This window comes from Furipterus horrens, unplaced genomic scaffold (genome assembly GCF_987537825.1).
Source record: "Furipterus horrens unplaced genomic scaffold, mFurHor1.1.pri manual_scaffold_3, whole genome shotgun sequence".
Taxonomy (NCBI): domain Eukaryota; kingdom Metazoa; phylum Chordata; class Mammalia; order Chiroptera; family Furipteridae; genus Furipterus; species Furipterus horrens.
In genome coordinates this window covers 149,516,484-149,536,083 of record NW_028327173.1, presented here as the reverse complement: position 1 = coordinate 149,536,083, position 19,600 = coordinate 149,516,484, and the positions used below count along the sequence as shown (strand labels likewise).

Sequence of the window (19,600 nt, the reverse complement as noted above, 5' to 3'; positions counted from 1 at the left end):
TTAATTTTTCTCCATTACCAATGATGTAGTTAAAACTTCACTTGCATACAAATTATTTCTCCAGGATACAGTCTTAAGAATGGAATTGCTAGGCCAGAGTATGCATTTTAAAAAAAAACAACTTTCTGATCATTGCCACATTGCCTTTCTGTAGGTTTATCAATTTAACATGCATTTTACATAACAATGAGTATCCCTCCAGCTTACCAATAATGGCTATTATCTTTAAGAAAAACTTACCAAATTTGCAGGCAATAAATGGTACCCAATTTTTAATTTGCATCTTTGCTAATTAATAGCTAACTTTTTTATGTATTTATAAAAATTGGTGAGTTGCATTATTTATGTATTTTGTCCATTTTTCTACTGGAATTGTCTTCTTTGGGGTTTTATCCTTTATGCTCTCATGTGTTACAGACATTTCTTCCCAATTTTTGTTTAATTTCAGCTTTGTGTTGTTTTTAATGAAATTATATTATTAGTCTTTTTATATTCCCTGCCTTGCTTATCATACTTTAAAAAGCCTTCTTCATCCCAACAGCATACAAATATTTGCTTTACTTTCTTGGATAGTTAACCCTTAAATTCATTAAAATTATTTTTACATACGATTTGAAGATCTGACTTAATCTTTTCCCAGGTAACTCTGTATTTCCTAAGTGTTAGGAGCTTTTTAAAAATTATTTATCCCTTTATTAAAAAAATTGTAAGTGATGTTTTGTAAACAATTTAAAACGGTATAGATGAAGCTACAGTAGCTCTTGATCATCTTACTCTTCTCCCTGTTCTCGGAGCTACTATTTGTTCTCTTTCCTTTTAGCCCGTTTCCTTCACATTTAAATGTATGTAAGCCTAAATGCAGTTTGTGGAAACTTGATTGTCCTCCCCCACAACCCCTCAATTTTCTTTACCTTTCCACATAGATCTATCCTGTTCTTTTTAAGAGCGGTACGGCGTTCCACATGCGGATTACATGTTTATTTTGTCTCCCCTCCACCGACGAGTGACTAGGTTTCCAATTTTTCGTTCTTTCTTCACTACTATTCCCCAAAAAGCTGGGGCCCGAGTTTTACCGTGCGCATGCAAGTGCCCACGCGGTACATTCCTAAAGAGGCAGTAGCTCTGCGTACTTTTTTCATTCTGTGTTCTCTGGGGAGCCACTGCAGGTAAGTTGAGAGAACACATCCAGACCAGCGACACGCCAGAACAGGTTCTCACGCAGCCCCAGCTAAGTTTTTCTCCCTTCATAACGGATGCTGAGTTTGTTTTTCACCTCGTAGCTGCAACAGTTCCTAGCACCCAAAACAGACACACAGCCGTCAACCACCGAGCACCACGTTAAGAAACTAGGGAAGGAACATCTCCTAGCCCCACCAGCCGTGACGCTAGCTTCCGGGAAGCGTACCGGAAACCGCTCTTTGATTCTGCGTCAAATGAGATTTCAGGGGCCGTCGTAAAAGTGTCGTCCCTCGTCTCTTGGACTGGCCACAGGTTTCCGCTCGTCTCTGGCCGGGGGTCTGCAACTGCAAGCGTCAGTTTCCCTCAAGATGGCGGACGAGGAGGCCGGGGTAACCGAGAGGATGGAAGTCAGCCCCGACCTGCTCCAGACCCCGCAGCGACTGGCAGCTGTAAGTTCTTGTGGGCAAGTTCCTCTTGCACCCCGCCGCCCCCGTTCCTCCCTACCGCGCTCAGGAGGATGTGGGGCTTTTATGGCGGCTCTGGGGAGGGATAGTCCTATGGATTGGTCTGGAAGGAAACCACCATACAAAAAAGTTAGTCATCACTCAAAATCCTGATGGCCAAGTCTACGGAATAGAATGACTTGGTCATTTATTAGTGGTGGCGAGCTCAAGTCTGTCTCAATCCCGAAGTGGAAAGGACTGATGGTGTTGGTAGATGGTCTGGTGTGGGGGCCGAGGCGGGCTGGGAGGAAGAGCCATTTTCGGATCGACGCAGCGTTAACCCCTCCTGAGGATAGGAATCCAGGATGCAACACCTCACCTAGTGTTGTATTGCAAAACTGGCTGGGTGGGGTCTGCTCGTGTCAGGGTGCGCTGCCACTATCAGCTCATGTCAAGATATGGGCTATAGCAGTTGCAGTTCTTCATTCCAGTAGCTTGAGAACCCTAGACCTAATCCTCACTGGAGAAACCTGTCTTCTGTTGCTGCTTTTTAAAGGTGAAAAAGAGACTAACAGACATTTCAAGTCAGAGCAATACCATTAATTAATATCGGAATCTATATGTTGAAAGAAGAAGAAGGCAAAGATAGTGAGCAAATGTGAGTCAGTCGTCTGGCTACAGAAGGAAAGCTGACTGAGGAGGATAAGAGTTAGAGGGTAAACTAGGTCATGTGCTGGATGCGCGGAGATACACAGGAAATATTCAAATATTAGTCACTGCATGTTGTTGAGTTTTGTGTTTGTCTTGTGGGATGTACACCACTTTCTGAAGTTTCTTTGGTTTGTAGTTTTAGTGAAAGCATTCTTGAAGTATTTTAACACTGCAGACACTTGAGCATTGTTTTATGAGAGAGCAGAGTGAGCTCCAGAAATAAGAGTCCCCCCACACCCCCGCCCCAGGGGACTGGTGAGGCTGGGAGATAGAAAACAGGTAAGAAGGGAGTTGGAATAGGGCTTTGGCCACTAGCTGTGGCAGTGTTTGCAGCTGTCCTCTACCCTAGATAGCAATTAAATCTCACTGCACTGCTGATTCTTGAAGGAGGAAACATGTATTTGAGATGAGAAGAAATGAGAAGATAGGGAAAGTTTAGAAGCAGTGGAAACATCTGGACTTAATGGTAGCATGTGCTTTTTACATCTTAGAAGTAGTTAAGAAACTGCGCTGTGGGCAGAAGTGTTACTGTAATGTTGTATTGCTAAAGATGACTAGTGTTTATAGCTTTGATATATTAATTCCTTCCAGATGGTACAGTAAAACCTCATCAGTTTGGACTTCACTTATTTGGGATTGGTGATAATGGTATAGGAATTGAGATAGAATTGTATTGCATACTCTACTTCAATAACTATTAGATTTCATTGGGCAAGGCTTTGGGTTTTGCAAAGTAGTAGATAGATGCCAGGAGAAGTGTAATAGCTTCAGGGAACTCACAGTCCAGTAACACAGATAAGACAAGTGTTCAAATAATATCAATACAAGATAGAATGATGTTGGTGGATGAAGACCTGTGACTGTTAAGCCTCATGATCACTGTTTTGGTTCATATTTCTCTATCTACATGAGGACCCTAGAGAGCATCCTACTTTTTTTTCTTTTTAAAGTTACGGCCTTCAATATTATCCTGACAATGGAGTTAGATTCTGGCTTTCCAGATTACTTCTTTCCTATTAAGCAAAACAAGTCAGAGATTCTTTGACATTTGAATGATTTGTCAAATCACCATTCGGAGGTAGGAAAAACAAATAATAAATATGAGACAGTTACAGAGCTTTAAGAAATCTGACCAACTCCATTAGAGTCTTTTCTGTGGTTATAGTTTCTTCTATCCTTAAACCAAAATTCCTTCTTAGTCCCTAGGTCATTTTTCTGTCATATTGCTATCAACAAGTATGAAGACTCTCAAACTCCTAACATCACGTAACACACAATTAGAGTGAAATAATAGGTATGAATTATTGGGCATTTATAAAAGCCGTTGCTTAGGAATGATTAGGGGAATTGATTCTGTAGGTCGCGGTGGGGTGGTGGTGGTGGGGTGTTCGAGAAGTTGTTTTTTCACAAGCATGCCCTGCTGATTCTGAAGTCCTAGTTTTGTGGGCCTTTTTTGAGTAAGATTTAGTTAGACATTTAGAAGTTCTCAGTACAAAGTTGACAGTTGACATTGTGGGGATAGATAAGAACTTTGAGGAGGAAAGTGTGTGTGTGTGTGTGTGTGTGTGTGGTCTGTCCAGAAAGTAACAGGTCCTGTAAAATGAAAAATAGAGACATTTATTGAAGAAGATACAAGTTACAAGAAACATTGTATATAGGACAGTGATGACTCAGTCCCCTTCAAAGTAGGTACCTTGGGATCTCACACAGTTCTCTCAATCACCATCAGCTGCCCTGTCATATTTTCCTGAATCTCATTGATGGTCTGAAATCTCTTCCCTTTCAAAGGTGATTTTAGTTTTGGGAAAAACCAGAAGTCACAGGGTGCCAAATCTAGGCTGTAGCGGGGCTGAATCACCTGGGTGATTTGATGTTTCTTCAAAAACTCTGCACAAGACATGATGCATGAGCAGATGCGTTGTTGTGATGAAGCTGCCAGTTACCAGTTACCCATAGCTGCGGCCTTCTGAATTATTAGAATAGTTTCAGTTGAGGAATGTTCAAGTTTAATGCAAAATTTGATGCAGGTTTGTTGCTCTGCTTGCTCAGTCATTTTGAATGTGACAACCACACAGTGCACACATTCACTCAACATGTCTATCACCCCCACTGACTAGTACAGTGAAGTCATCATTGTTCACGCGTGCATATTCTAGTGCACTCTCCTTGACCACCAGGTTACATTGATGTTATGCAAATCGTTCTCATTATATTAACAATGATTGGACTTTTTCCAAACATTCTTCATATATATATGAGAGAGAGAGAGGGAGGGAGAGAGACACATAGATGGAGTGAGAAAGGGAGAAGAGGGGAGAGAGAGAGAAGGAGGGGGAACAGGAATGAGGGAATTTCAGGAGCAGAAGATGGAGGAAAACCAGGGAGGGAACTAGGAAGGGAGTAGACAAGTAGATATGTATGAGGTGAAAGTAGTGTAGCGTATAGGGTGTAGTTTCTAGGAGAGGGTGGTTTATTGGGTCCAGGAAGATGAGGACTGAAAAAAATTGGGAAATCAGAGAGTATATAGGGTGGTGTGACAGAACTTTTGCCTTCTGTTTTGTTTGATTGGATTTTCTTATGTCTACCTCAGAAGATTTTTCCTGGTGTAGTACTAAGCTCTTTTTTTTTTCTTTTCTTGTCTACACTTTTGCTTATGTGATTTCATTCAGTTCTGTGGCTTTACCATCTGTATGTGTTCATTTCTCAAATTTAGGTCATCTTGCTTCTGAGGTTCAGAATCAAAAATCCAACTGCCTGCTTGACATATCCACTTGGGTCTCTGTCTGATAAGTGTTTCAAGTAGGGAGAGCAATTAGGAGCTGCTGCAGTAACTTACCCAAGTCATAGTTGATGGTGGCTTGTATGAGTGAGATCACTGGAACTGAAGAAAAGAGGATGGATTTGAGAGAGATTTTGGAAGTATGGTAGAAACAGAAAGATTTATTTGTGGATTAGGCATGAGGGAAAAGGGGAGAGACAGATGGCATCTGGATCCCCAGTTTTTGGCTTAGGCATTCATGGCTGTGGTTCTGACATATACGGAGAGGAAGGACTAGATTTTGGGAGGGAGAAAGAGGGAGGCAGATCAAGAGTTTTGTTATTCCTGTTTCAGTAGATGTCACTTGCATAATAGCTCTTGAGTACAAACAACTCTCTGTCTCCATTCCACCTCTCTGTTCCTAGTCACTATCTGTTGCCTAGGAAACTGCAGTGGCCTCTTAACTGATCTCTGCTTCCATTTTTGCCCTCTTCCAGTCCATTCTCCTCATATCAACCAGAGTAAATCCTTTTAAAGACTAAATCATACTAATGATAGTTTCCTGCCTAAGTTCTTCAGTGGTTTCTCATTGTACTTGGAATAAAATTGAAACGCTTTACAAGCCATTAAAGGTCCCACTTGATCTGGCTTCTACATGTTCTTTAACTTCTTGTTACTTTCTCCTCAATCAGTTTTAGCTATCCTGGCCTGTTAGTTTCTAAAACAGGCCCATGTTGTATTTTGCCTCAGGGCCTGTGCCTTTGCTTGCTTTTTTTTTCTTTTCTCCCTAGAGTGTTTTCTGCTTTTTCTTTGTCAAAGTACTCTGTTCATTTCTTCCACTGCACTTACTGCACTCTGTAATTACAGCATTGTCTTTCCTTACTTAAATGTCTGTCTCTCCTACCAGAGTGGAACCTCCATGAAGGCAAAGATCATGTTTGACTTGTTCACTGATATACCCCAGTATGTGCTTGATACAGTAGGCATTTACATACTCTTACTGGATAAGTGGGGATCAACATTAGTGATTTATTTTGGCAAGATTGTTAGCGATTCAAGGAGAGAGGTTATGGATGTAGTGAGGGAGGGAGCAAAGGAGGGAGTGAGGGGGCATATTAGGGTAATGGTTAACCTTGGAGTCCAGACTGAACAGGGAGCTAAGAAAAGACAGGGGAATTGGGGGTTTGAGGTATTAAAGTTATGATGTTCACATAAGTGGAAGGACTGAACGTTATGGTCAGGAATGGAAATTTTGGAGTGTTAGACCCATCAGGTGTTTGTGATGGTAGAGCCAGATGAGATGTGCCTCTGTGTTCCTATAGGACCTTTTTCATACCCTCGTGTATAGCATGTGTCAGGACATGCTCCGCATTGCCTATTTACTGTCTTATCTTTCCTTCTAGACAGTAAACTCCCTGATAGTACTATTTCCTGTTCACATCTCTATGTTTACTACCTAGCACATTGCTTCAAAATTTTTATTGAATGAATGAATGAAGAGAGATTAGCTGAGGTGAGTGGAGGTGGTGGTAATAGGAGTTGAGGAAGTTAAGAGATAGTAAAGCTAAAAAGTTTAAAATTGAATAGGGAAGATTTTTTAAAAATTAACATTGAGATATAATTTATATATAATAAAATCATCCTTTTAAAGCATTTGGTTTTAATTAGTTTTGACAGATGTCTACCGCCAAATCAGGATATAGAACATTTCCATTACTCCCCAAAAGTTATCTTGTACCCAAATGGAGGAATTTTAGTTTTTCAAAAAAGTTTAATATTGCTATGCTTATGCAAAATTATGAAAATCAAGGAAAAAATGATCTACAATCTCATCTGTAGGGCATCTTTAAAAGATAACATAATCTTTTGATAGTTGACTTCAAAATATTGAGATAATGAGGAAGGAGTGAGAAGTTAAATGCTATTTTCAGTGGAAGTGATTTGCCTTAGAAATTTGATTCTATATAATTTTAGGCCAGAGAACAGCTTTCTGCAGTCAGTACACACTTAGAGTGAGAAAACTAGGATGAAAACCAAGGTCTTGTGAGTCTTAACAAAATTGCTTTGTCACCAGATCATAACAGGGCCTAGTGCCTGTTTTTTCCTTATCATCTCCCAATTTCTATTGTGAATAACTAGGGAAAATTCTGATTTTCAGTACACTATGCTCTGTGAAATGAACAATTTTCTTTAAGCTTTTAGCCCATTGGCTCAGATGGCTTAAGACAACGTGTTAAGACCTCTTTAGTCCCAGGTGGTTTGCTGTGAATTCCTTTGTGTTCTTCTAAAGTATTCTGAGTTAACATGATTCTTACTGGGAAAAAAACCAACAACCCAAAAGCGATAGTTATTTCATGAGTTTGGTTTTTTAAAGCTTTTGGTGAGCCTTTTTTTAAAAAACATTTATTTTTTTTTAATGTTAAGTTACAACCTTGTAATAAGCTAAGTGCTTATGGAAATATGCTGCACTAAATAAAAGTTACTGCAAGACTCCAGAAGAGTTATAATAGTTACAAAAGTGCCTACTTGCTTTCTGGGAATTACATAGGCCTTGTCCAGATGGAGTTTACTTTTCATCACAATTAATTTTCACCTTATTAGTTTCAATGCAATATCAGCCTAAGGAGAATTTGTTTTATCCCTGCCAATCTTGTATTTGTAACTATGATAAGAAAGTTTACTATGTCTTAATGGCATAGATAAAATAGGCTGGGTCAAATACAGAGTCATGTGATAAACAAGGCCTTTCTCTTTTCTTTCCTGTCAGTGTCTGGCTTTCAGAACATATTGTCCCTCTGAAACCATTCTCTTCCTTTTTCTCCTCTGATCATAGATAGGTTCATGCTTCAATTTTCTAAGCTTTCCGTGAAGTCTTTGGATGAATGAAATTTGCTTTCCTAACTCTGGGGTCCGTACCTCATATTCTCTTCATACTGTATTCAATATTTATTTGCAAACTGACCAAAATCCTCTCTTAGATTATAAGGCGGAGTATAGAAACAAATGGATAAATTAATTGATTTTTCCTTCTGTGACTAAAGTTATTTCTAGCTTACCCATGAATACCAAAAGTTCAAAGGCATTTTAAAAGGTAGCCCATAAAGGCACATTAAGTGGTTATAGCCCCACTCTTCCAAACAAATCAAATAGACTTTGTTCTGAAGAATGGCAGTAAGTAAACTATTATAAGGTCAATTACTTTCAAGTAATTAACAGTAAACTCCATCTTTCATCACAATTATAGGAATAGGTCTCTTATAAGTGATTGCTGTAAGGCATTTAGTTGTCTGCAAACTCACTAAGTCATGATGTGGTATGGCTGCCAAAAAAAGAACATGATCTTTTAAAGCAATTTAGTGTTCTAGATAAGGAAGGGAATAAATAGTCCCAGTCCTCGGCATCAGGCATATTGTGCATGTTCCATAAAAGAGTAATCAAACTGGAGTGGTCTGGATACCATGTCATTAGGTATGGCCATGTTTCTTTAGTTTCTATGTTCCCAGTTTAGTCCCAGAATGAAGAGACTAATGAGAAACATAATAGATATCTTAATTTATTTGAAAGGCTGTTGGGTGAAATAGCAGAGTAAATTGTATTGGATTATTTTAGGCATCACAAGCTAAAAGTTACAGGAAGGTAGACTTTGGTTTAATTGTGAGCTTATGTAAGAATGGAAGGTGGCTGACAGGAGGTGTTTGACAGGCTTAGAAAGCTAACTATCAGATAGGATAGGGTTTTCCTATGGGATAAGTAGTTGAACTAGGGTTGTTGTTTTAATTTTTAAACTTTATGACTGTCAAATGGTGTTACAAGAAAATTTATATTGCCAACAGATTTTTTGGTGCCTAGAGATGTTCCAATGACTAATCCAGTACTTGCCACATGACCAATTCTAGAGCCCCCAGATTTTGTTACCACTTCAAAACAGAAGAATTAGAAAAAAGAATTGTACTCTATACTTAAAGTAAGTTTCTTTTTCAGAATGATGTTCTCAAACAGGCATCCAAGTCCCTGGGGATGAGGGAAATGTTTGGAATGTTTGGGAATTTAAATGTTGTGAGGATTTGTTTTTTAGAGAACAAGTAAGAAAGCCTTTTCTTAACCCCAAATGCTGAAAAAAGTATTTCGTTTTTCTAGACATTGAAATTAAAACTTTTAAATTTTACTCTTGTCTTAAATTGGGAAGATTACTAAAAGCAGCCGAACAGAAGAAAAAGCAATCCTACTCCGATCACCAATAATTCCTGAACGTGTCATCCAGTAAAATACTGGTTTTCCTTATCTGGGAAAAAAACAAAAACAAAAACAAATTTTAATTGAAAACATTTTTTCATAGTTGTGGCAATCATTTAGGAAAAATCTTAGTGAAAGAGTATTATTTTATTTCCTATAAGAATTCTATATACAAAGTTTTAGAAGGCTTAATGTTGTCAAGCATTTGCTTTGTTCTCTCTTGTTAGATGTCTACAACATTCAGCATTGATTGAGAATTTTTGTTACATACTTGTGGTAGGCCTGTGGCATGCAGAGATTTGGAAGTCAGAATTCCTTCCCTCAGGGAGCTGACAATCTGGTTGAAGAGGCTAGATAAACACATTTAAATGTAATGTAGGGGCACCAAATATTCCCTGTAAAAAGTTTCAATATGTAAGTATGTAAGGGCTTTAAATGTTCTTTGTAAGAAGTAGCAAGGACTTGCTAAAAGGCCTTGGAAAAAGGAATGTAAGAAGGAGTGTTATAGCAATTAGTGATTTACAAGCTAAAAGGACTTCAGCCTCTATCACCTCCCATTTGCTTGCTTGTGTCTGGTTTATAACATTTGTGAAGGTTGTGCTTTGCAGAATGTCTAGCCCTTTGAAAATAAATTGCCTCACAGGGAGTTCGTCCCTGGCTGAAGAGCTATGCTGCCGTCGAAGATAACCTTTAGCCTTGCGAATTTCTGTTCCTGTTACTGCCAAGACATTCCTGCAGTCCTGCCCAGCCCCCTCTTCCTAAGGCTGTTTCCCGCCAAAGAAGAAACAAAGAGACTGCACCAGTATAAAAACCCAGCGTTTAGACTCCATTGGAGGTTGGAGCATGTTAGAGACCTGCTCAGGGTCTGCCCAACTCCTGGCCAATATTAAAAATCCTTTGCTTAACTTTATACACCGCTTCAGAGTGTTCAATCTCGCCTATGTAGCCGTAACATTTTGGAGGCCCCAGCGAGATGCCTCTGTAAAGCGGTGCCGCCTTCGGTGAGCCCCCGGGGCTTCGTGCGGTCCCGTGTGTCTAGCTGACGTGTGGCAGGACAGCGGCCGCAAGCTCTGATTGGGAGCAATTCCCTGCACCTTCAGGAGACACTCGGGAGCTGCTAGAAGCCCTGACGGCCCAGTCTAGAGTAAGCAAAGGACAGAGGACAGCCTCGGCGACAGGTGAGTGGCAACCCATTTGGGCAGCGGACTTGGGCCACTGCCACTGAGACTTGGTCTCTTTTGTCCTCTGGACGCAGAGGTACATATTCCCGAACAGGGAATTTGTTGAAGCCGGCTTGGCTAGCTTCATTTGGATTGTATAGAGCTCTTTTGGTTTTGGGGTTCTGCTGCCTGTAGCCGATGCTGTTCATCTAATCTCAGAAGCCTAGGCGGGGTTTGGGTGGGATTGTTTAACCTCTGAGTGAATGTGTGAGTGAATGTTAAGGTTAAAGTAAAAAAAAAGTTATTTCCTCCTTTTTGTGTGCCTCCACAAACTTCGGTCTATGGAGTCTGAGTGGGCTCTAGCCTCGCAGGAGGAGAGGCCAAGCGGGCATTTGTTTGGCTTCCTTTGGGAGCTCCCAGCCCGTGTTTGTCTGCGCCGTGAGGGGGGAATTGCTCCTGTGCCTTGTGTTCCAGCTCCTAATTGTAATCCAAATTAAGTGCATGTTTGTAGCAGTCACGTTAGCCAACATAAGGGGACGCCAGTCTAAGCCTGCACCCATAGTTCTTGACTGTGTGCTCCAGAATTTCCCCAAGTTCCGGGGACAAAATCCCTTCATAAACTCTGGCACCCTGGAAACATTCTGTAGGTCAGAGTGGTCTGCTTTTGGGGTCGGATAGCCCCACCCCCCCTTGGGAGTACTTTAAATCTAAATATTATAAGTGTAAAACGGTGTCTCTCGGGAAGCAAAAATGCAACAAGCAGAAAGGAGAGGGTTATTGGGGGAAGTAGCAAGGCAGGAGGGAGCTGTGCCTTGAAAGAGTGGCTCCTGCTCTGCACTTCTAAGGGAAAAGTGTTTTTTTAAGAAAAAAAAAGAAGGTATTATCTTGCAGATGGCTAGTGAAGGCCAAACAAACGTGGGTTAGTTTCACATATTCTGTAATCTGGGAAGGCCCCTGGTTCCCAGATCAAATTGCTATCTCTCAAACAGCTGCAGGCGCAGGAGAGGGGGGTGGGGAACAGGAAAACCAAGGCTATCAATATGGGCAGTGTCACAAAAAAAAAAAAAAGCCTAGGACCCTCTGTGCTGTGTCCTGCTGCCTTGTAGCCCTGGCCAGAGGGATGAGGCTCCTTAAAAATTTCCCCAGAGAACTTGCTTGCAGCATTTCTTTCCACCCCAGGTAACTTCTAGCAATACAGTTTGCATCTGAATACTCCCTGCTGGAGCTGCAAGGAGGGACAATGTTAAATTTGCTAGCGAAGCAGCCGTCTAATCCCCTTGCTACAGGTTACAGAAAGAGCAGAATGTCTGTCTCTCCAACATGGAGGAAAAAAAAAAAGTGACACTTTTAAAACTCAGGCCGCTCTTCTTCAAACTGGTGCAAGCTGCTTGGGTGCCAATCAGCAACACCTCTAAAGCTGTAACTAAAGAGCCTTCAATCTCCTCACTGCTTCAGCAGGGGGAATGTGCCTGTATCTTAAGGAAAAGTGTTGTTACACATGAATAAAACTAATGTCCATTCTAGACATCCTCTTCAATAGGAAAGAAAGAGGAATAATCAGGTGGGCTGCTATAAGAATATAAAAAAAATGCAAGCATCCTCCTGGTCAGGGAATTGTCCTGGCCAAACAAAAGGTTCCCAATAAAATCCTAAATAGAATAGTAATAGGCCAAATAAAACAATTGAAAAACTTCTCAGGAAAGCTCAAAAGTGTATGTTAGAAAAGAAGAAGAAGAAGCAGGAAGCTTCAGAAAACTGCAGAATATCTATAAATCTAGGGAAATTTTAGCTGCTAAATACTGAGTTTGAGTAGAGTACTTTACAGTGTGGAAAAGAACAAGAATTGGAAATGGATTATGGTTAAATCTGAATGGGTAAATATATGGAAAGTTTGTGAATGTTGCAGAAGGTCTGTGGAAAGTCATAAAAATGTATAGAAAGGTTGTGAAAGTTTTAAACCTGGGGAAAGGAAACCTCAACTACTTGTGGTCTAATTGTATGGTTACTGTACCTCTGTATTGGCATTTAGCCTTGGGACCTATGAAAGGTCATTTGGAATTCCCTGTGTTGGAATTGGCATTAGCCATTGGGGACCTAGAAAAGGTCTAGAATTCTCTGTATTGGTATTAGCCATATAATCTGAAAAGAAAATTGAGGTTCCCCATAGAGAGTTAAAAAGAAAAAAAAAAGAAAACTTCACATGTAGGAAAGTGAACAAAAGAAAGTATAAGGCATGGAAATGCAGTTTTAGTAAATATTAGAAGGACAAGGATTTTCCTTCACACTGTATATTTTTCTCCCTACCTGATCCCTCCAGAATTTGGCAATTTAAAGAAGTAAGTAATGACATTAGGTTTCTTTGCATAAAACTAAAAAGACCAGTTGTTAATAAAGGTATTGTTAACCAAGACATTGACTGGAATAATATGCCTGAAAGAGGCATGCTTAGGCTCTGGTTGTTGTTACCAGGAAGCCCTAAGGAACTGGATTTAACTTTTGAAGCTAAGAAAAGCCCATGAGAAAAAAGGCCTGACACCTTGGTTGGTTGTGCGGTTCATGGCAGTCTTTCCAGGGAAGGAACGAAGGTTGCTTTCCTGAAAAATGGCTAGAAGGAACCTCAAGGCACAATGAAAAATCCAAAGGACTTGGGAAAAGCAGGTGTTTACAGGCAAGGCTGAATGGCAGGTGTGTGGCTCAGCTTCTGTGCCCTAATGGGCAAACTAAAAGTCAACATGAAGGTTCCTTGCGTAAGTTCCAGCATAGTAGACTTAAAGATCATATGTGATCAATCACTGCTCTTGTTGTTTTTATGCAAATGAACAGGCTAAATTAAAACTGGACTTAATGCAGCCCTTTACTGACAAGGAGGGTGATCTTAAGGAGAAAAATCATGACTTAAGGAAAATTGCAATGCTCAGTGCAGCTAACTGTCTATAAAGTTTGTTTTTCATTTGAAAGTTAAACCAAGTCTGTGACATTATCAAGGATGCTTTATTTACAGGCAAGAAGAATGTCAAATGCCTTGCAACTGGATGTCTTCCCAATAAGACAGTCTCTCCAATTTAAAGACTAGTTTGTGAATTGTGTTGTGTGAATTAACATGTGTGTTCTTTCCGTTTTCATAGGGCATAAGTCTATGATCTCATTACCTGAGTAATTGTCTGTACTTATAGGCCTCACTTAAGAAGCCCATCTGCAGTGCCGCCTCCTAAGACTCAACGGTTTGGCTGAACTAAGTGGTTGGGTTGGTAAAGTATGGGGTAGTCTGTGAGCTTCACTTTAAAAACTTATTTCTCTTATCTATCCTAATGACTTGGACAAAAAGGGCCTAAAGGTCTGAGAGGGGGGAAAACCTAAAATATTTCCCTCAGCCCTAGCTAAGTATAGTGAGCAAAAGAATTTTGGACAGGTGTGACGTGCCCTGCACACCTTCCTCCAAAGAAGCCATTTCTTTTCCTAATGTGGGACATTGAAGAATTAATCTCTGTCTTTTGTCATCTAGTGGTTGTGGGTTAAATTATGCCTTTTAACCCTGTTGCCAGGTCTGTTGCCTCCAGAATATGACAAGGATGTCAATTTGTCCAACAGTGCCAGCCCTTGGAAACCAAGAATGCCGCTGTCCGGGGACAGCCAACTGACCTGGACTCTGCAAAAATCCTTCCCCATAAGGGAGGGCCGCACTCCCCTCCACCCCCACTCTTATTAGAAATTCCTAGACCCAAGGGTAGGTAGGACGACGACCATGTTCAGCTTGAAGCAGCTAGAAGAGCACGAGACCTTCGCCCATTGTCCTCTTATAAAATAAAAGGTCTTAAGTCTAAGGAGGGGAATTATACAGGGGCTTCAGACATTCCTTATAAGAAAAGAAAAAAACTGGGAATTAGGCTAATTCCTCCCAAGTATACTGCACTACATTGAAAAAAAAAAAAAGGGTAAGGCAAAAATAAGTACAGTGCCATAAAATTTTCTATCATTTTGAATGTAGTGCTTTCTTTGTTGGTCATTTCCTTAATTGCTATTAATCTTTGACTAGTTTTCAAAGCTGTAAAAACTTATTTTAGTCAGTTCCTAGTTGTTAATTTAATGTTTCCATAAGGGTCTGGAAATTTGTTTTCCATCATCTTGCTAACATTCCATTTGCTCTTATTAATCATTGAATCTACAATGCATGGCACATAGCAAGTGCTTAACAAATGTCTGCTAAATTAAATTGTAAGTGTTTGCTTTAGGTTTGTGAGATATGTTGCTGGTATTTTAATAGAAATTGCATTGAATCTATGAATTGCTTTAAATAATGTGGACATTTTGGAAATGTTAATTCTTCCGATCCGTGGATGTGGTGTATGCTTCCATTTATTTGTGTCTTTCTTAATTTCTTTCTTCAGGGTTGTGTAGCTTTCCGAGTGCAGGTCTTTTGCCTCTTTGGTTAAGTTTATCCCTGAATACTGTTGTTTTTCTTGTTGCTATAGTAAATGGAATTTTTTTCTGGTTTCTATCTCTAATGTTTTGTTGGTATATAGAAACGCTTTTAATTTCTGAATATTAACTTCGTGCCCTGCTGTTTTGTCAAATTCACTTATTAGGTCAAGTAGTTTTTTCGTAAAGTCTGTAAGGTTTTCTATGTATACTATCGTGTCTTCTGCAAGTGGTAACAGTTTTGTCTTCCTTACCAATTTGAATGTCTTTAATTTCTTCTTGTCTAATTGCTGTAGTTAGAACTTCCAACACTGTTTAAAAAGAAAAGGAAAAAAGTGGACATCCTTGTCTTGTTCCTAATCTCAGAAGGAATGTTTTCTTTTTTTTGTCCATTGAGTGGAATGTTGGCTTCAGGTTTCTCATATATAGCCTTGGTTGTGTTGAGGTATGCTCCCTCTATTCCCATTTTTCTGGGGGTTTTCGTCATAGATGGGTGTTGTACTTTATCAGGTGCTTTTTCTGCATCTATTGATATGATCATGTAATTTTCGTCATTCATTTTGTTTAGGTGATGTATTATATTTATTGATTTGCGAATATTAAACCATCCTTGTGTCCCTGGGATGAATCCCACTTGATCGTAGTATATAATCTTTTTGATGTATTGCTGGATCCTGTTTGCCAATATTTTGTTGAGAATTTTAGCATCTATGTTCATTAGCGATATTGACCTGTAGTTTTCTTTCTTTGTTATGTCTTGACCTGGTTTTGAAATTAAGGTAATACTGGCTTCATAGAAAAAGTTTGGAATTTTTCCCTTTTCTTGAATTTTTGGAATAGTTTGAGAAGGGTAGAAGTTAGTTCTTCCCTAGATATTTTGTAAAATTTGCCTGTAAAGCCATCCAGGGCTTTTGTGTGCCGGGAAATTTTTGATTACTGTTTCAATTTCCTTCTTTGTTATTGGTCTGTTAAGACTTTCTACTTCTTAATTCTGTTTTGGAAAATTATATGTTTCTAGAAATTTGTCCATTTCATCTAGGTTGTCAAGTTTCTTGCCATATAGTTGTTCATAGTAATTTCTTACAATTTTTTGTATTTCTGTGTTATCGGTCATAATATCTCCTCTTTTGTTTCTAATTTTGTTTATTTGGATTCTTTTTTTCTTTATAAGCCTAGAACCAGCCCCTGCTTTTGTTAATCTTTTAAGTTGTTTGTTTAGTCTCAGTGTCATTTAATTCTGCTCTAACCTTAATAATTTCCTTCCTTCTGCTTGCTCTGGGCTTTGTTTATTATTGTTTTTCTAGTTTTTGTAGCTGTGGGGTTAAATTTTTGTGTGGAGCTCTTCTATCCTCTTTGGGTAGGCCTGTATTGCTATGGACTTTCCTCTAAAGACTGCTTTTGCTGTGTCCCTTTTAGTTTTGGGATGTTGTATACTCATTATCATTTGTTTCTGAAAACTTAATTTCTTCCTTGCAGCTCCTGAAAGCTAGCATTATAAATACCCAACTCCTTATCCTTGTTACTAAGCCCCTCCTGAAAACCAGGGTTTAAAAACCCTACTTATAGTCCCTAGACGTCCCTAATAGGTTTAGTCCAGGGACTAGAGGGGGGATTATGTAGGGGCACCAAATATTCCCTGTAAAAAGTTTCAATATGTAAGTATGTAAGGGCTTTAAATGTTCTTTGTAAGAAGTAGCAAGGACTTGCTAAAAGGCCTTGGAAAAAGGAATGTAAGAAGGAGTGTTATAGCAATTAGTGATTTACAAGCTAAAAGGACTTCAGCCTCTATCACCTCCCATTTGCTTGCTTGTGTCTGGTTTATAACATTTGTGAAGGTTGTGCTTTGCAGAATGTCTAGCCCTTTGAAAATAAATTGCCTCACAGGGAGTTCGTCCCTGGCTGAAGAGCTATGCTGCCGTCGAAGATAACCTTTAGCCTTGCGAATTTCTGTTCCTGTTACTGCCAAGACATTCCTGCAGTCCTGCCCAGCCCCCTCTTCCTAAGGCTGTTTCCCGCCAAAGAAGAAACAAAGAGACTGCACCAGTATAAAAACCCAGCGTTTAGACTCCATTGGAGGTTGGAGCATGTTAGAGACCTGCTCAGGGTCTGCCCAACTCCTGGCCAATATTAAAAATCCTTTGCTTAACTTTATACACCGCTTCAGAGTGTTCAATCTCGCCTATGTAGCCGTAACAGTAACAGATGTTATCTGACATAGGTATAGGTACTGAATGAGTACCTCCCTCAGTAAGTGCTATTTTGAAGTTACAGGGGAGAGAAATTTTCTTAGGCTAATCAGTGAAATACTCAGGAGGTAGGCCTCGAGCTAAATGGACCTTGAGGAATAGCTAAGGTGGGATGAGGATGGAAGGAAAGAACCAGTGGAAAGATCAGTGGAGAGGGCAGTAAGATATCAACACCCAGACATTCTGCCCAAATCAACCAACAGTATAAAGATAACATTTCAAAATGTTAGTTCTTCACATTAAGACATGTAGCGACAAAGATATACAATAGTTAGTAGCATTCAGGAATGTTAAGCAGTTGTTACATAAGAGCCTTCATTTGGAGGAAAAATTTAAAAGAAGGCAAGCTTTGCTTGTTTTGTTTTTAGTAGTAAAGTGAAATTGAGCAAGTCTTAAGGGCAATTTAAAAGAAATTTATGTTTATATTTGGTTAAGGAGATTGAGTACTGAACTCTAGAAGTTAGGATACCTAAGTTCTCTTCTTGACTTATACTAATTGAGTATTTGATCTTGGTCAAGTCAGTTTCTTTCCTGTGACTCAGTTTTCTCATCTGTAAAATGAGGGTACTCGAATTAGAAGATCCCTTAGGTTTTTGGCTCTCTTCAATTTTGACTCTCAAGTTCCTCATGTTCTTGAAATGTTCTTGAAAAACTTGAACTAGTTGTATGCCTTCCATAATTAGGTGGGACAGAAGTTTTTTGTTTTGTGTGTAGCACTAAATATACAGAATTTTTTTCTGTTTAGTAGTGTTTGAAGAAAAGACCTAGTTATAGTAATAGCCAGACCTGTGGAGAAAACAAGTTGTGAGTACCCTGGAGTTATTAGTATACTGGAAGGTGTTTTTTTTTTTTTTAAGTTTTAGTAAAATATTTTAAATTTTATAATAAAAATTATCCCCTTAATATGAAATCATTGTAAGGTAAGCAGACATACAAATTCCATGAAAATATGCTAAAGTCTCACTTACCCACCACTGTTAACATTTTGGTATATATTGCTTCTGTTTTTCTCCTGTGTAAATATATGTAATAGTTAAACAAAATGAGACTTGATATATTGCTTTGTAACCTACTTTACTGAACTATATATTATTAATGCCTTTACATATTAGTAGATAAACATCTTCAGTATCAGTTTCTTTTCTGACTTTTTATTTTGAACTTATTTTAGACTTACAGAGTACTTGGAAAAATAGCGCAAACAGTTCTTTTATATCCTTCACGCCTATATCCACTAAAGTTAACATCTTACATAACCTTATTAAAATTATTAGTGACAGGAAATTAATATTGATAAAACTAAACTATAGACCTTATTTGAATTTTGCCAGTTTTCCCACTAATGTCTTTTTCGCTTCCATTATCTTACTTAGGATCCCACATTGCATTTAGTTATTTCTCCTTTGCCTCTTCTAGTCTGTAAGTGTCTTAGTTTCTTCATAGTCGCATTCAGTTTGTAACTGTGTCGTGATTTTTCCTTGTTTTTCATGACCTTGACCCTTTCGAAGAGTATTGAGCAGTTATTTTGTACAGTGTTCCTCAATTTGAGTTTGATGGTTTTTCATGATTGGAATGAAACTATATATTTTGGACAAAAATACCATAAAAACGGTGCTTTGTTTTGCTCAGTGCATCATATTAAGGGATTCCTGATATCAGTATTTCTTACTAGTAGTGATATTTATCTTAATCACTTGGTTAACTTGGTATTTGCAGGGTCTTTCTACATTATACTTACTATCTTTTCTCTTTCTGGGTCAAAGGATATGTAAATATAAAATGTTAATAACTATCTCAAAATTGCCCTTCAGAGAGGATGGTCAAATTTAATTCCTACAATAATGCCTACTTTTAGCATAATACTTTACATAAAGTTTTATTAAGTTGAACTTATTTATGGAGGCATACTGAACTTCAAGAGAGCAAACTCATCCCTGGATGGTTTTGATTCCCAGTCAGAGCATGTTTGTGGGTTGAGGGTCAGGCCCCCATTTGGGGGCATGCAAGAAGCAACCAATCGATGTATCTCTTGCACATTGCTGTTTCTCTCCCCCTCTTTCTCCCTCCCTTCCCCTCTAATAAATAAATAAACAAACAAAATATTTAAAAAATGAGATTAAAAATAAACTCGGAAAGCTTTAAGTATAAACAAATATCTGTAACTTTTCTTAGTTATCTGTTATGGAACCTTATGTAAATTCTTTTTTTCCAGAGTTGCTCCTATCCATGGACATTTTTAGTAAAAGGCAAAAGATTTATACAATGTGACGAGAGACCAGAGGATCTTATGTAAATTCTTAATTCTAATTATATGTCACCTTATAAAACTCCTTGGACCAATTTTATGAGTCTATCATAGCTAAATAGAATTCTAATTCCTTTTCTTGCCCTGAATATTGTTTTTAACACTTCAAGGGCACCTGCTAATTTACTCTTAAGATATAGTGAACAAGT

The 19,600-nt window shown here is 38.8% G+C and overlaps 1 protein-coding gene and 1 non-coding gene across 3 annotated transcripts in view; one reads left to right on the top strand and one right to left on the bottom strand.

Moving 5' to 3' along the window:
* Window positions 1-1,467: 1,467 nt before the first annotated feature.
* Window positions 1,468-19,600, top strand: part of UBR1 (ubiquitin protein ligase E3 component n-recognin 1) — a 137,225-nt gene continuing 119,092 nt past the window's right edge. The window contains exon 1 of one of the 2 annotated variants that reach the window (XM_090270489.1): window positions 1,468-1,628. In XM_090270489.1, coding sequence (XP_090126615.1) covers window positions 1,548-1,628 — 81 coding nt within the window. In that variant the 5' untranslated portion in view covers window positions 1,468-1,547. Of the gene's footprint in view, window positions 1,629-8,512; window positions 8,560-19,600 lie in introns of those variants that run through there. The other variant, XM_090270490.1, reaches the window with a different exon arrangement.
* Window positions 19,317-19,430, bottom strand: LOC150016356 (U5 spliceosomal RNA). The gene has a single exon (XR_016510241.1). It is a non-coding gene; the product is annotated as a U5 spliceosomal RNA (small nuclear RNA).